This window comes from Corylus avellana, chromosome 10 (genome assembly GCF_965113065.1).
Source record: "Corylus avellana chromosome 10, dhCorAvel1.hap1.2, whole genome shotgun sequence".
Taxonomy (NCBI): domain Eukaryota; kingdom Viridiplantae; phylum Streptophyta; class Magnoliopsida; order Fagales; family Betulaceae; genus Corylus; species Corylus avellana.
Genome location: NC_142499.1, coordinates 5,449,853 through 5,465,614, shown reverse-complemented (window position 1 = coordinate 5,465,614; position 15,762 = coordinate 5,449,853). Strand labels below are relative to the sequence as shown.

The following is a 15,762-nucleotide window of genomic DNA, read 5'->3' as shown; positions in this document are numbered from 1 at the left end:
ATCCAACAGTAATTCAAACCCTGCACTCTAAATGGATTTCAATTGTGGACGATGATGAATCGATGATGCTTCAACGTTTCCAACTCTTGTTTACTGCCGACACCTTAAAACATAAATCAATTTTGTTTTTTTTTTTAAAAAAAAAAAACAAACGACAGAAAATTCTCTAGTGACACATGTAAGTTAGAACAGAGCAGTGTCACTTATGTAATTAAATATAGAACGAGGGTCACATTATGTGTAGAGTATTTAACAAGATCCTCTTTCCCTAAGCGACATGGGTCTTTCGTCTTCGTCCACTCATAGGTATACCCCTCCTCTCTCTCTCTCTCTCTCTCCATCGCAGAGGGCCAGAGGCACTCAAAAAGTTCATTCACATTCACTGCAACTCTCTCTCTCTCTCTCTCTCTCTCTGTGTCTAGAAGCACCATTCTCCTTCCACTTTTGAGGTGTTTTGGCAAAATAGGCAGAAGCAAGAAAAGCTCTCCTCCGTGGCCATGGTGGATGCGACAAAGCACATGCCAGTCACCGGCGGAACTCTGATCTCAGACATCAAGAGCCTGGTTTCCATCATCAGAACCAGAAGAACCGTTGTTTTTGCATATGGGTTCGTTTTTGCTTTTGTTGCTTTCACTGTTTTCTTAGCCTTCAGTCCCTCTTCCAACTCCGTCTCTCCTTGGTTCGCCAACATCTTCTCAGGTGGTAGTAGCAGTAGCAGTACTAGTTCATCGAGTAATTCTAACGGATCCCAGTTCTCAAATATTTTCTCTTACTTCTTTCCCGACAACTCACCTCCACAACAACAACATCATAACTTCGCTTCTCCTCCTCCACAAACCGACACATTTAGATCTAATGTTACCGCATTCCAATCTCCCAATCTCTCTAATTCACCGCCCACCGAGACAAACCATACTCAAAGTAGAGTGAGTTCTGATAAGGGTAAAGTCCCAAATCCAAATCAGACTAAAGTAGTTGCCCCAGAAACCACGGTGACAGCGAATCACAGTGCAAATTTGCCGGTGGATTCGGCTCCTAGTGTGAATAAAGAAGCACCCTCTGTGAAAAATCTAACTCAGAGCTCGGAGAACGCAAATCAGACTACAACAGCTGCCCCAAAAGCTCCGGTGGCTAAGAATCAGAGTGCAAGTCCCCCAGTTAAATCGGATTCTTCATTGAAGAGCAATTCTGGTAAAGAAGTGAAAGGCGTTGCAGGGAAGGGTGAGGTGTCGAATAATACGACTTCTCTGTCGAAGAAACAGGGAAATGGGACTAATTCAGGGGTGTCGGTGAAGCAGGGGAAGGATAGTTTGGTGGAGTCTTTGATGAATTGTGATTTATTTGACGGGGATTGGGTGAGGGATGATTCATATCCGCTTTACAAACCTGGGTCCTGCTCGCTCATCGACGAGCAGTTCAATTGTATTTCGAATGGCAGGCCTGATAAAGATTACCAGAAAATGAGATGGAAGCCTAGGGGATGCAATCTGCCAAGGTATGTAGATTTGTTTGATGATTTTATTTTTCTCTCGTTATTTTTAAGGTTTCTCTAATTTTGAAGTTCAATTGATTTTCAATTCAGATTCTGGAATCTGTTTCCTGAGATTGACATGTTGTATATAGATAAAAGTTTGAAATTGATGATAATTTATTTTAGTATCTGGGGGTTGTTATACTTAGATAGAGTAGGGAAGAGCTCCAGCTTTTTTAGTTATTTATAGTGTTTTAATTTTTGGGCTCTCTATCTCTATGGGAATTGAGTTTAGGTTTTGGGTTCTTTTCTTTGATGAGATTGATGCAGATGAATTGTCAATTGTCATATATAGGTTGGACGGACGTCGATTGTTGGATATGTTGAGAGGCAAGCGGCTAGTTTTTGTTGGTGATTCTCTGAATAGGAATATGTGGGAATCTCTGGTTTGCATCTTGAGGAACTCAGTGAAAGATCAGAGCAAGGTTTATGAAGCACATGGTAGACACCATTTCCGAGGGGAATTTTCATACTCTTTCATATTCAAAGTATGTTAAAGAACAGCTCTACTTTTTTATATGCTGCATCAATTTGGTTAATTTTTGTTAGTATGTGCATCATTTTCTTACTAGTTTTTTTCTGTTTTTGGTTTGGGGATGGATGGATGGGTAGGATTATGACTTCTCTGTAGAGTTCTTTGTATCTCCTTTCTTAGTTCAAGAATGGGAAATGCCAGACAAAAATGGATCAAAGAAGGAAACACTTCGTCTTGATTTAGTGGGGAAATCTTCTGATCAATACAAACGAGCAGATTTCATCATCTTTAACACTGGACACTGGTGGACTCATGAAAAAACTTCCAAAGGGTAAGTTCAACTTTACTTCGATATCGAAAGCGGCTGCGTTTTGTTCTTATTACATAAGATAGTTTCAAATTTGGAATTCGTTAGAGGAAACTAATGATATCTTGGGAAATCGCAGGAAAGACTATTATCAAGAAGGAAGCCATGTCTATGGTGAACTGAATGTTCTTGAGGCATTTAGGAAAGCTTTAACTACATGGGCCAGGTGGGTTGATGCCAATATAAATCCATCGAAGTCTCTGGTCTTCTTCAGGGGTTATTCTGCCTCCCATTTCAGGTAATTTGAAACAAAAATCAATGATAAATTGTGATGGTTTTTTTTCTTTCGGCTGAATATGTTAGGGAGATGACACATTGATGAGTTTAGAATAGCAGGTTGGGACGTTTGGGCACGACTATGCTATGCTAACCACTCACACTTTTGATATATTTTCAACGTGGGACTCATCTTTTTACACTCACGCATGTATATCAACAGAATAAATTTGGGTGATGCCATTTGCTGTTTTCCCCTTGAATACTTCTAGTTAAGCATCAGTTCCTCACAAATGGCATTTTGAAAAAAATATTGCAAAATGATCTTCTGTTTTTGTTTTAAACTCTTGTTAGTTTATCAGCATGTAAGGTTTCATAAATAATAATGATATACCGATCAAGAACAATGAGCCATTTGTTGTTTTCCCCATGAATTCTTTTGGTTAGCCATCAGTACCTCACAAATGGCGTTTTGAAAAAGAAAAATTGCAAAATAATTTTCTGTTTTTGTTTTAAACTCTTGTTCGTTTATCAGCATTTAAGGTTTCATTAATAATAACGACATACCTATCCAGAACAATGCAAAGATAAATGAGTCATTTGTTGTTTTCCCCTACAATGTGCTTACATACAGCTCAGCATCATTGAACTTGCAACAAGAAAAATGCTTAAAAATTTAATGGCTTTTGTCTTCTACAGCGGTGGACAGTGGAACTCTGGTGGGCAATGTGACAGCGAGACTCAGCCCATCAAGAATGAGACTTATCTCAGGCCATATCCACCCAAGATGACCGTTTTGGAGAAAGTGCTCAAGGGGATGAAAACTCATGTCACCTACCTGAATATTACAAGAATGACAGATTTTCGGAAGGACGGCCACCCTTCAATCTACCGGAAGCAGAGACTGACGAAGGAGGAAAGGCGATCACCACTGAGGTTCCAGGACTGCAGCCACTGGTGCCTTCCTGGTGTTCCTGATGCTTGGAATGAGGTTTTCTATGCTGAGCTCCTAGTTAAACAGCACAAGAAGCAGCAGCATGAGCAGAAGAGATCTTAGGTAAAACTACACAAACTTAGCGGCTGCATCAAAAATTGAAGTAATCGTTGAGTCGCAATCGCATTCACACGTAGTTGCAATATAATTTTTTTTTTATTGTTCCCTTTTCGGAATTTATAGTAACAAATACGATACACGAGATGACTTGGTAAAGAGTGTTCTTCCTATAAATTATGGAGGAGAGGAGATATATAAGAAATGGATACTGTTGGAAGAGGTCAATCTGTGCAAAAAAAAAAAAGGTGGGGAAGGAGAGGAGAATATAGAACAAAGGGGAGAGATTCCAACTTGTGGTTTAAGTTATAGTTGGAAATTGTCACCCTGCCTCCACTTCATATTCTTTTAGCTAAGCCTCAAAAGGCTTTGAGGATTGCAATTTGTAAATCTCTGATTATTTAGTTTGTTTTGTTTGAAATAAAACATCAGTTGTGAGTATTCTTCCTCGTCCCTTTTAACTATTTACATATTTTAGGCTGATTCTTGGTGTATTTATGATCTTCACGGTCAAACTTTCCAACCCTGGTGCATGGAAATCCAATGTTATTTGTTTTGAACAGGGAATTCTAGGTTGAAGATGACGACTATATTAACTCTTTAAATATATACACTTTTGAGCTTTTTCCGATGTTGTCACATGGGATGTTTGACTACCAAATCAAGACATTATTTGTCGGCGTTTCTCATGTTGGAGCGGTAGATCTTTAACAAATGGCTTGATCTGCTGCATTTAAACCAACGTACGATGATGTTTTTGTCAATGGTGGCCGGTGAGGGAAACCCAAGATCCCATGTTTGCAAATTACTAGAGAGAATGCCTTATTTCAAAGGGAAGCTTGGTTTTTAAGATACCTGAGGTTTTTAAGGATTAAAAATTATAAATGAAAATTTATCAAATTAAATGCATGTGACATTGCACGCTCACCCATGGGAATTATGATCCATAAACTGAATAATATCTAATGGGTGAAGTAAAACAGCACGTGGCGTGCCATGCACGCTAGTGCAATTTTTTATTTTTATTTTTAATTTTAAAAATAAAAAAAATAAAAAAAATTTGCACTGGCGTACATGGCACGCTGCGTGTTGTGTATTACGGTCCATATCTAATTAGTTATATTGAAGGGATATTTTTATCCATTTAAAAAGTAAAAAGACAAAAATATCTCTCTAATATAACTAAGTGATTACTCTTTAGTTCAAATGAAATGAAGAGGATCCTGTTCTCACTCATGGAAGGGCATCATAATTCTTTCAAACATAAATAGTAATATAGTTGTGGTAATACGAACAATATAATTTTTGTAAGTTGTTGATTACAGCAATTGAATACCAGAGGGTATAATTTAAGAAAAATGCTAGGTTTATCTCCTTTTCAATTATGTTGTAAAGTGTTTTTGTTAAATTTGTCTGTAAGCCATAATTCCTCATAATTTAAAAGCTTAGAAACTTATGGGATGTCAATGGAATTACTTCAAACAAAGGGATTTAGATGTATTTTAACCCTTTTTAGCTTATGGGATGGCTTGGTTTTGCCTTGACAAATCTCCTGTTCTTCAAGGACAATATTCATGAGTTATTTACAAATGAATTTTGTGTATGAAAGTTTTCGTACAAGCTTGAAGGTTGAATTATCAAACTTGGTATGCAAAATTACCTCACAAGTCACATCAAGGCAATTGGCTACATATATAAGCCTCCCACCTTGGGCTTGGCCTCCACCCAAGCTACGCAGGAAGGGCCCAAATCCTTGAAGTTGGGTTGTGCTAGTCCAAATGGAACTGCATTAGATGGGCCCATTAACAACTACCCACTCTGAAGAGATTGGCTCGACTGCCCAGCCTCCAATCCATTTTTAGATTTCTGAAAATTATAGCACCTAAAGAACCACAGTTTAAATAGATGTATTTTTAACGGGAACAAAAGGCTAAATTGTGAAAGAATAATTTGAATTTGAGAGAATTTGACAGCTTCATTGCATTCTTCATTTACTTAGATAAGCTTATCATATCTTGTATCAAGATTCAAATGTAAGCTTATCATAGCTAAGTGTTATTGTTCATCAAAAACACTATTGTAATTATCATGTGTAACTGAATACGTTATATATATATATATATATATATATATATATATATATATATATATATAAAAGTGCCTTTACCTGTGTCTGGTAAGGCAACAATTCATATTATCATAATTTTATATGGTATTAGAGCGTTATTGACTTACGTCTCTTGATCCTTCTTTTTTTCTCTTCCTCTATGGTTACTCAAACCTCAATCCTTGTTACCTTCACCAACTTCAATCCAGTCAAATTGGCCAAAGATAACTACCCACTCTGGCTGCTCCAAATTGTTCTTCACCTCAAAGGAGGAATGTCTATGGCTATGTAGATGGCTCAATTCCATGCCCTGCTCCAACCATAACCATTACAAAAGATGCTGTTCAAACTACTATACCCAACCCTGCCGATCTGACCTTGTAGATGCAAGACCAAATCATTTTGGGTGCAATCAACTCTGCAATTTTTGAAAGATTGCTCATTCAGGTCACTCACTGCACCACTTCGCGCCAAACCTAGGTGGTGTTAGAGACGTTGTTCACGTCTCAGTCTTGATGTGGGGCAGCTAGTAATTCAGTGATGGCAGAAAATTCTCATAATATGAATTGTTGCTGCCTTACCAAACACAAGGCACTTATATATATTACATATTCAGTTACACAAGACAATTACAATAGTGTTTTTGATGAACAATAACACTTAGCTATGATAAGCTTACATTTGAATTTAGATACAGGATATGATAAGCTTATCTAAATATTCAAATAATATTATTCAATATTTGAATCTAGTTGTAGATTGTTATCTTGCTTTGACGTAGGACTCTTCAAAGTGGGTACTTCTCTAACAACCTTCAAATTGACCTAACTTAGATCCAAATGCACATGGTGTAGCAGCACAAGATTTGACACCTACCATCTTCGAACGATGCAGCAATGAGAATCATGAGAAGCACGAATGCGTAGGGCTAGAAAACTTGTAATAGGACAAAGGTCCTTTAGAACAAATTAACTCCTGTAGTAACATGGTACTCAAAATCACCGAGGGATGTGTTCCAGCAACTTTTATGTCGTCCACACAAATTATGATGATCATGATGGGTGAATAGGAATGAGTCGACAAGAGAGCCAACCAAAGATTGAGACATTTGTGTACACCAAGCTCTTGCTTTGTTGCAACTTGCAAACATAATCAGGATTAGCTTGATCAATGAAATCTCATAGTTGTTCCATAAATACCTCCTCATCAAAATAACCATATGGATAAACGCATTGGACATATCAAGTGGTCATATTTGCCTAATCAAAATTGACGGCAAGAGCTATGATTAAACAAATGGTTGCAAGTTTAATAACAGAGCTAAATGTTTGTGTAATCTAAACTCATCTCGTCAATCAAACAAACCCCTTTGCTACCAGCCGAGCTCTATACTTATGAATAGTGCCATCGTGTTTTTGCTAGGGTTTAAAGTGACCAAGTTCCATTTGCAAACAATGCATCAAATTTAGTCGTACATGCATAACTTATTAATCCTAATAACAAAACAAAAAAAGTCTAATCCACAGAAAGTGGTGTTTAGACTAATGGGGATGGCTTTTAGACTGAAATGCAATCAGGTGGTGAAAAGGAAAAGGTGAGGAGCAAAGTTGAAGTAATAGAAGGTTGACGAGAGAGCTGAAGTTGGGCTTAAAGATAACTTTGTTAGGGAATGGCCCAAGAAAACTCATTAGAACATCATTCTTTATACATCTTCTAGGCTCGATGTGGGACCCCTCATGTTTGGTCATACAAAGATCTCTTTCAGACACGCATGCACACCAATTTAACTCCACCACCTAACTCTTGCCTGCCTCACCATGTTTTCCTTGCTTTTCATGCAAGTATTGCACTGTCTTCCTCATTTCCCAGCTCCCTTCCCAATCAATCCTCTCTTTAGATCTTTAGATTAATCGTTCCCTCTATGAAATAAACGTGTTATTTCATGCTAACAAATACATGCATCCCGATGCAAGCAGCATTATGCTGGTTTGATTCTTCCTCCATAGGAAAACATACAAACTCTACTGACAGTAACGATGTGGGAGCTGTTTTCATTCTTGCTATGTGGCCCAACACATCCGTATAGAAAGATTTCTCGAATCTTATCTCACATGGCAATTTTCCTTTTATCTTATATTTCTGTAACATAAGTTTAGGAATAACAGGAAAAAGAAAATTTCCATAATTAGTAAGTATAAAACTATCCTAGCTAGACTCAAATCCCAGTTTCGGCCAAGCGTGTTTCATTATTTGCATTAAGCTTCCAAATAATGAAAACGAAATAGAGGAGATAATATGAAAAAACTAAAGCAGCAAATATATAGAGATAATTTTTTTTTTTTTTTTTTGGTTCTAACAAAATCTGTTGTATTTTCTCATCAATCAACAAATATATCACCCTTGTAACCTATTTCCGTCCAAAACATTGACAAGAAACCACTAGAGACAAGATGGTCCAAAAGAAAAAAATAAATGCTGAAAGCCAAAAGTATATACAACTGGAAAAGGTGATGGGAGTACACATAAGAGTAGCGACATCTCATGAAGCAGCTTGGTGAGTTTGGGCCTGGGGGTGCATGTGAGGTTGGACTTGAGGAAAAGGGTATAATCTTGCCTTGGAAAGTGATAAAGCTGCTGCGTTTTGGGCGGTCGTTGCCGTGGCGTTGGTGGCGGCATTCGAGGAGTTTGTGGTGGTGGTGGTGGTGGTGGCCACGCGCTCACAAGAAGGGCACATGGTGAGAGTGGTGGCAGGAAGCTGCATGTAGAAAGGTTGAGACGTTTTCAAAGCTCTTAATTCCTGCAGTTCCTTTTGTAACCTCCTATTCTCCTGTGTCAGTGTCTCGCAGCATCTCTTTAAATACTCACAATCTACCTCTGTCTGCTTTAGCTTTGTCCTGCCATTTTCCAATTCAATTTTCCCAAGAAAATATGTAAGCTCAAAATCAACCAAAAAATGTTTTTTAATAAATAAAAAAACCCAAATAAACTAACGACAGAGAGAGCTGGAAAATACCTTGCTCTTCGGTTCTGAAACCACACTTCCACCTGCCGAGGACGGAGATTTAACTGTTTTGCCAGGGCCAGCTTTTGCTTCTGCACATTGTGCAATAAACAAATAAACAATCAAATTTGGAAGACAAATGTCATTTAACAGAGACGGTTAAATTACTGTCGGACAAGTGAGATAACGGGAAAGTGAAAATTAGGACTCACCGGATTGAGAGTACTGTGCTCTTTGAAGCTCTCTTCAAGAAAAGCAGATTGATCTTTGGAAAGCCTGAGTTTCTTCCGTGTAGACCCATTTTCGTCATCATCGCTTGCTCTTGAGCACGCTCTTTCAGCATCAATCTCCAAATCTCGCTTGGTTCGTCCACTATTCCTCACACAGAAATCCATCTGAAACGACGAAACCGTACTGTTCGGAGAGGAAAGCGCCGCCCCATCGTCCGCCTCCTCCGTAGCCGTCGCCGCAGCCGCGAACCGGTTCACGTTTAACCCCGATCTTCCCGGTTCATCTGACGAACCCGGTTCAGAGACCACTGTAACAAGCAAGTAACCGTCAATCAGCCATGTACGGAAAACCCACCGAAACCCAGATCTTAAAAAACAGAATCAAGAAATTATTAACGACCAACCATGTTTGGTTGCCAAGAAAAGCTGAAGAGAGACAAAAAGAAAAATCAAAACCCAAATCGGTGTTACTAATTTTTCCTTCTTCTCTCTATCTTTTCCATGAGTGATTAAATAAACAAAAGAAAAGAAAACAAAGAGTTCACGGGGAAGTGGAGATCATTACAGTTATCAGTAAGCCAAGGAAAGCGAAGCTGCGTAGGTGGGTGGCTGCGAGGAACAGGCGAGAAAGGAAGAAGCTCAAGCTGAACCGGTGGATCTGAAGAAACCCTTCTCTCACCACCCTCATCTCTAATAACTTCTCTCCGACCATCACCCTCACGGGAAACAGTTTTGTCGTCCGAGCTTCCACCGGAGCCACTTCCCAAGCCCATGCAGAACCCTAGATCCTTGTTGGAAACAGCCTTCGGGGTTTTGTCAAGAAAAGTGAAGGGCTTAGGTGCATCGCCGAGGCTCAAAGCTAGCTCCATCGATCAGATGGGTTGAAAATGGTTTTTGGGTTGGTGAGCAGGAGTTGCCGGGACTTAAAAAGAGAGACTATCTGGAGCCCTTTTTGATGTAAACGCACAAACAGAAACCCTAAGACTCCCCTTTTTATTTCTTTTTGCCCTGAGCGAGTAAAGATTGACCGACAAATCCACGTTGACAAACGCACGTGATTCTATTTAATTATACAACGGTTCACACTCTAGGGAGAAAATTATATAATTAGATTCTGTCTAATTAATCATGCTTAGTCTATTAGTCAATTGGGTTTTACTTTCTTTTTTGGAAAAAAAAAAACGAACAAGCCCAGAATTTGCTTAATCACCAACAAGGCAAGGCAAGAAAGATAATGTTTTATTAAAAACGCACACGGTCTACGTAATTTACGCTTCCTTGAAAAACATCCTTTGAGGATCCGAGACGTGTGTTTTTTTTTTTTTTTTTTTTTTTTAATTTTCTTGGAAATTAATGGATGCTGATTAATGATTATTATTACTCCCCGATGTGATTAAATTATTGTGCTCTTACCAAACAAACGGCCACATCATCGCGGAGAAAATGATAAGGCATCCAACGGCTAGCAACACTTGGCCCCTGTTGTTTCATTGACTAAATCGTTATATATGTTCATGATGATCATCATCATGATAGTGATAATTTGAGAATATGATTAAATGTGTTCTTACCAAACTCACAATCATACTAAATTATACTGTTCCTTTTCAAATGATAGAAACCAATTAAAAATCATAGCTTGTTTTACAATTTCTCAATACGATCTTAATTCAACGCGAAAAACACGTATCGCTATCCTTCTAACGTGAAGTGTGGACATGAAAAAAAGAAAAAAGAAAAAAACATTGGGAAGGATGATTAGTTAGATGGGCACGAGATTTGACCATGATAATATGTTTTACATAGGAAGACAAAAGGACCAATCTTTTCCAACTTCAACGAAAGGAAAAGTAGTAGTAGTGTGTGTGTTTTCCAAAAAAAAAAAAAAAAAAAAAAAACTTTAATATTGACATAATTGTAATTGAACTACCATGAAAGCCACCAAGATGTAGGTATCCAATGTGTCGACAAGAGTGGGGCCCAAGGCGTTGGTTTCATTTAATTTGATATGTTGTGTTTGGGTGGATGATGTTTGATTAAAATGAGGAAGGTGGTCCCACGCGCGTGGGTTAGCTTTATAAACAAGTCGTAATTAAAATACACATCTAGATGATGTGACCAGGTCAGATATGTCATGCTTTTGGGATCATTGCAATTATTGAAGTCATGCAGGCTTTAATGATAAGTTGGATGAGAGAGAGAGAGAGAGAGATGGGTGAATTATTGAGTGGACCCGGGAAGCCGTGGGATAAAGGTGACCCAATAGAATTGAAAAGCCACCCCCATCTATAATTCTTCTTCCTAAATCCTACAATATTTCTATTCACCATTTTTGCAATGATTAAGCAGATAGGAATTTTCAACTTGTGATTTGGTCAAGCCAACCCATTTGATCTCATTTTTCAATTCTTACTCATCAATTACACATTATTTTTCCTTAATTAATGTTGGGGGGGTCTTGTCTCTCATATATTCTACCAAGTTTCTAGTTTAAATTATTAGCAATTTCTACAATAAATGTAAGAGAAATTTTCATTAGACATATGTTTAAGCAAGTCTTAAATAACCCGATAACTTGTTCGGGCTGATGAATCTCATTAAAAGTTTTCTTAGCAAATTATCCTAACAACAAATTGTTGAAATCCTAATTCTAGCTCTTAAATGTATATCCTATTTTGTCATGTGAATGACTCAACCATGTTTATTAAATTTCTCGTTCGTGTTTTTGTGAAAATATAAAACATGTTTTTACTTGAAATAATACAACTGTCGCATAATACAACAATATTGATGTGTCAATCTTAACAAACTTTTGAATTTTTCTTTTTGAAAATGATTGATGTAAGGGTTTGTTTATTTTTAAATTAAAAATAAAACACTCAAACACTTACATATTAATTAACAAGCATAATCTTATCTATGAATTCAAAAAATAAAAAAATAAATGTATCAGTAGTGTTGTGTTAATGATTTTGATAATTAATGCAGATCTTTATGGCTAAAAGTAGCAGTTGATAGTAGTCTTAATTAATGTCCTACAAATGGGGAGTGCCATTGCATATATTGTTATGATTTGGTCCAAAGTAAGAATTTCTTTGACCCATGTACATTAAAATTCTTAATGAAGCTTATATAATGGGGCATGCATTTTTATTGTTGTAATGAGTCGTATTATAGTCCTTTCCAAATGAGAATTATTGTAAAGAAAGAATCAATGCATTGAAAAGTGAGCATGACCAAAAATAAATTTGCATCATGACTTGTATATTGGATGCCCAAAAATCCTGTAGCTGAGTTAATGGGGTGTATGATAATATCACAGAGATGATGATGCTGATCAACAAAAAAAGACACAGAAAACCCACCAATCACAGCTTTGATTCCATGAATGGGCAGTCTGAATTTTCCCCATGTGTTTCTGATATATAAGAGATGGACTTCCCCATCTATATTAGGTGAATGGTCCCGTTTTGGAATATAAAAAAGCCAATCATTTCTTGCATCGATTGTGCAATGTCTGTCACTGGCAGCTCATGCCATCCCTTTCCTCATCAAAATGTTCCCAAAAGGCTGCCCTAGCCTGCCCTAAAACCAGCCATAATCTATGGGATATATCGATCCACCTCGCTCCTTATTTATCATTTCCTTAAATTAATTATGTTTTATTTAAGGATATTAAGTATACGTAGGACCCTTTGACGACTAAGTTGTACAATACTTGTATATATGGTAATTCAAAGTCCAACCCTAGGAATTTGGACCTGCCCATAATTCAAAAACTTATTCAACCCTAGAATTCAAGATTCAAAACACATGAAGTTTGTTTCAAAGATTATTATCAAAACCATATTAATCGATGGTTCTCCCTCGTTGAACATTTTGTGACTTGTTCTAACAATATATATCCATATATTATAGTTTAAGATATGGTTTCGTAATATTATTATTATTATTATTAATTATTATTATGACTAAGATTGTCGTTAGAGCGGTTTCTTTAATTTGACTTGCATGATCTTTCCTCAGTCGTTTCAATGAACGGGTCACCTCCTCACATTGTGGACCACCATGGTAGCTAGACGATCAAATTTAAGAGGAATAATGCTAATAATAAAAAATAAATAAAAAAATAAAAAGGAAAAACAAAAGTCAAGAATAATCATTAATATGTTTTGAATTATCCCGTGAGTCTGGTCCTGATATTTTGAGGACACGATCAAATCCACGGGCTTTTTTATGATGACAAATATGTCAGGTGCATGAAAAGTCCAAGCTCCCAACCATATTTATTGCTTCGACGAGTACAAAAATGGAGATCCACAGAAAAATATATATATAAAAATTAATTAATTAATAAATAAAGAAACAAGTTTGATGTGGTATTTGGATTTGACTGTGGTGATATAAATTAATTCTGACTAAGATTCACTGTTCAAATGCCGCCCATATCCCATGATCCTATTTTCTTCACGTACTTGGCATGCAAGCTAAGGGTCTACGGATTCACACAACACGTGATAATTACTCAATATCATAAATATCTCAGTTTTTTTTTCTTTTTTTTTTTGGAAAATATGAGGTATCAATATCATCAATATTAATAAATTGAGATTACTTTGATTTATCCTGAGTAAATTGAGATTAGTTTTTTTTTTTCTTTTTTTTACGGTGATTTGGGTAATTATAATGTTGTTCTTTAAGTAAACATGGCAATATTATGTTATTAATAATGTAACGTAGGCTATCAGAATCCAACAATTATGTCAGTAATTATGTTTACTTTTGTCATTGGATTTTTGGTCAATGATATCATGGTAATAAAGCAACGTATGATATGTGTGATAATAGTTGTTTAACAACCATAATTTGATAAATAAGATTGACACTCGTCAGCAACAACATATGACAAAGATTAAACCACCAATGATTGTGGCGTGGCATGGTCTCTCATATTACTCTTGTATATATATGGTTTAATAGTTAATAAGTTTTGAATTCAATGTTTAAGAACCATAGGCATGCATGCTTGTTAAGGACTTATATATATATATATGTTTATTAATGTATTTTAGAGGTATTTTTTATTTTTTATTTGACAAAGTGTTTTGATATAAAGTGAAGATGAAAACTATTTGTATATTTTAGATTGTATGTTAATGTTTTTGTTTTGAGATGATAGCAAACATTTTAACAAACATGTGTTAATGTTTTTTTAAAAAAAATTTCTTTTTTATGTTCTCAAGTCAAAGATATTAACAAATAAACCCAAAACGCTTATTTTCAATATACAAAATGTGTTTTCGCTTTTATGTCACTCCAAAATACTTTTTTTTTAAAAAAAAAACACAAAAGAAAAACAAAATACACTTAGGACACATTATTTTTAAAATATTGCTTGAATTCCTTGCTAAATTCTACTTACACTTTGATTAAGTTAGTTAGATGAATATGCATACTAAGTAAGAGCATTTACATCCGACTGATCAAATGTTTAGTTAAAAAGTTATTTTTTTTTTTTTAATATTTTATATCTGACTCAGCATTATAACTATCTACTTTAACAAATTCCATTTAAAATATTTTTTTCTCTTTTTATATATATATATATATATATATATATATATATAAAAAGAGAAAATCACATTGAATATTTTATCATTTGTTATGCATTGTACGCTGAATTATGGTGCTCAGCAGAACTGTAATAGGTAATCAAATTCTTGGCCAAAATGTCTAACCAAATGTGAAGTTTTTTTTGGTATTTTTAATAGAGTAATGCTATTAAAACTACCATCGAATAAAAATTCATTTCAAATCTAATGATAATTTTAAAAATAAATGCATATAAGTTAGTGTAAAAAAGTGAAAATATGTGTATAGTATTAAAGGAAAGTAGTGCTAAAAGATAGAACAAGATTGTCTCAGGTTAATGATATTTGAAATGTATTTGTATCTTTTTACTTTTTAAATAAACAAAAATATTTATCTAATATAACTAACCGAATCTTATTTGATCCTATTTCATAAAAAATAAGCTTGCCTTTTGCCTTAAAAAAAAATAAAAATAAAAATAAAAAGATATTTTTTCAGAAAGATTAGGACAGCAAGTAGTTAGATGTTGCAGTACAAACAGCATGCAGAGTCGGTGTACATACATGTAGCATACATACATATATACATATGTAGTAGTAGTAGTAGCAGTACGTAGTACTATGTAGGTATGCATATGCTGCAGAAGCATGGAGCGATGTGACGTAACGGAATAGAAAAAAAAGGGAGATGGAAAGTCACGTGAGGAAGGCGTGAGTGGAGAAATGATGAGCGTCTGGGACACAGAGTCAGAGGAATGACGTGAGGGCGGAGAGAAAGCGAGTGTGTGTGTATATATATATATATATATATAGGTTTATGGGCGCGAGGCGGAGGGAAAGAGGAACCACGCAGAAGAGGGTAGAAGAAGATCGAAGAAATAAAAAAGAAAAAAAGAAAAAAGAAAAAGAAAAAGAAAAGAGAGAGATAAATACAGACACGCATACTCGCCAATGATCAATAATGATAAGACCGAAGCAGAGGGACAGCCCTGCAGCGTCCTAAGGAGACAATTTATACAACAGCAATCATTTGTACGTCGGGTGTTTACATGGGGGGGCTTCATTCGTGGGTCCCCACTCCTCCTTCATTATTACCTCATTCTTATGTCTAGTCTCTACCACTGCTTCGTCGTTTTGCCTTTTCATCCCCCACCCCGCCCCGCCATATATTATAATATTATATATATCTTCGT

At 36.1% G+C, this 15,762-nt stretch overlaps 2 protein-coding genes across 2 annotated transcripts; one reads left to right on the top strand and one right to left on the bottom strand.

Annotated features, from left to right (window-relative positions):
- Positions 1-309: 309 nt before the first annotated feature.
- Positions 310-4,081, top strand: LOC132192177 (protein trichome birefringence). The gene is made up of 5 exons (XM_059607432.2): positions 310-1,495; positions 1,827-2,019; positions 2,144-2,337; positions 2,453-2,611; positions 3,289-4,081. The coding sequence occupies exons 1-5, from the start codon at positions 498-500 to the stop codon at positions 3,644-3,646; spliced, it is 1,902 nt and encodes a 633-aa protein (XP_059463415.2). The 5' UTR covers positions 310-497; the 3' UTR covers positions 3,647-4,081.
- A 3,962-nt stretch (positions 4,082-8,043) lies between these two features.
- HAT14 (homeobox leucine zipper protein) lies at positions 8,044-9,929 on the bottom strand. Its single transcript, XM_059606693.2, has 4 exons — positions 9,544-9,929; positions 8,961-9,286; positions 8,761-8,840; positions 8,044-8,641 (listed from the first exon to the last, which is right to left on the bottom strand). The coding sequence occupies exons 1-4, from the start codon at positions 9,845-9,847 to the stop codon at positions 8,287-8,289; spliced, it is 1,065 nt and encodes a 354-aa protein (XP_059462676.1). The 5' UTR covers positions 9,848-9,929; the 3' UTR covers positions 8,044-8,286.
- Positions 9,930-15,762: the final 5,833 nt, after the last annotated feature.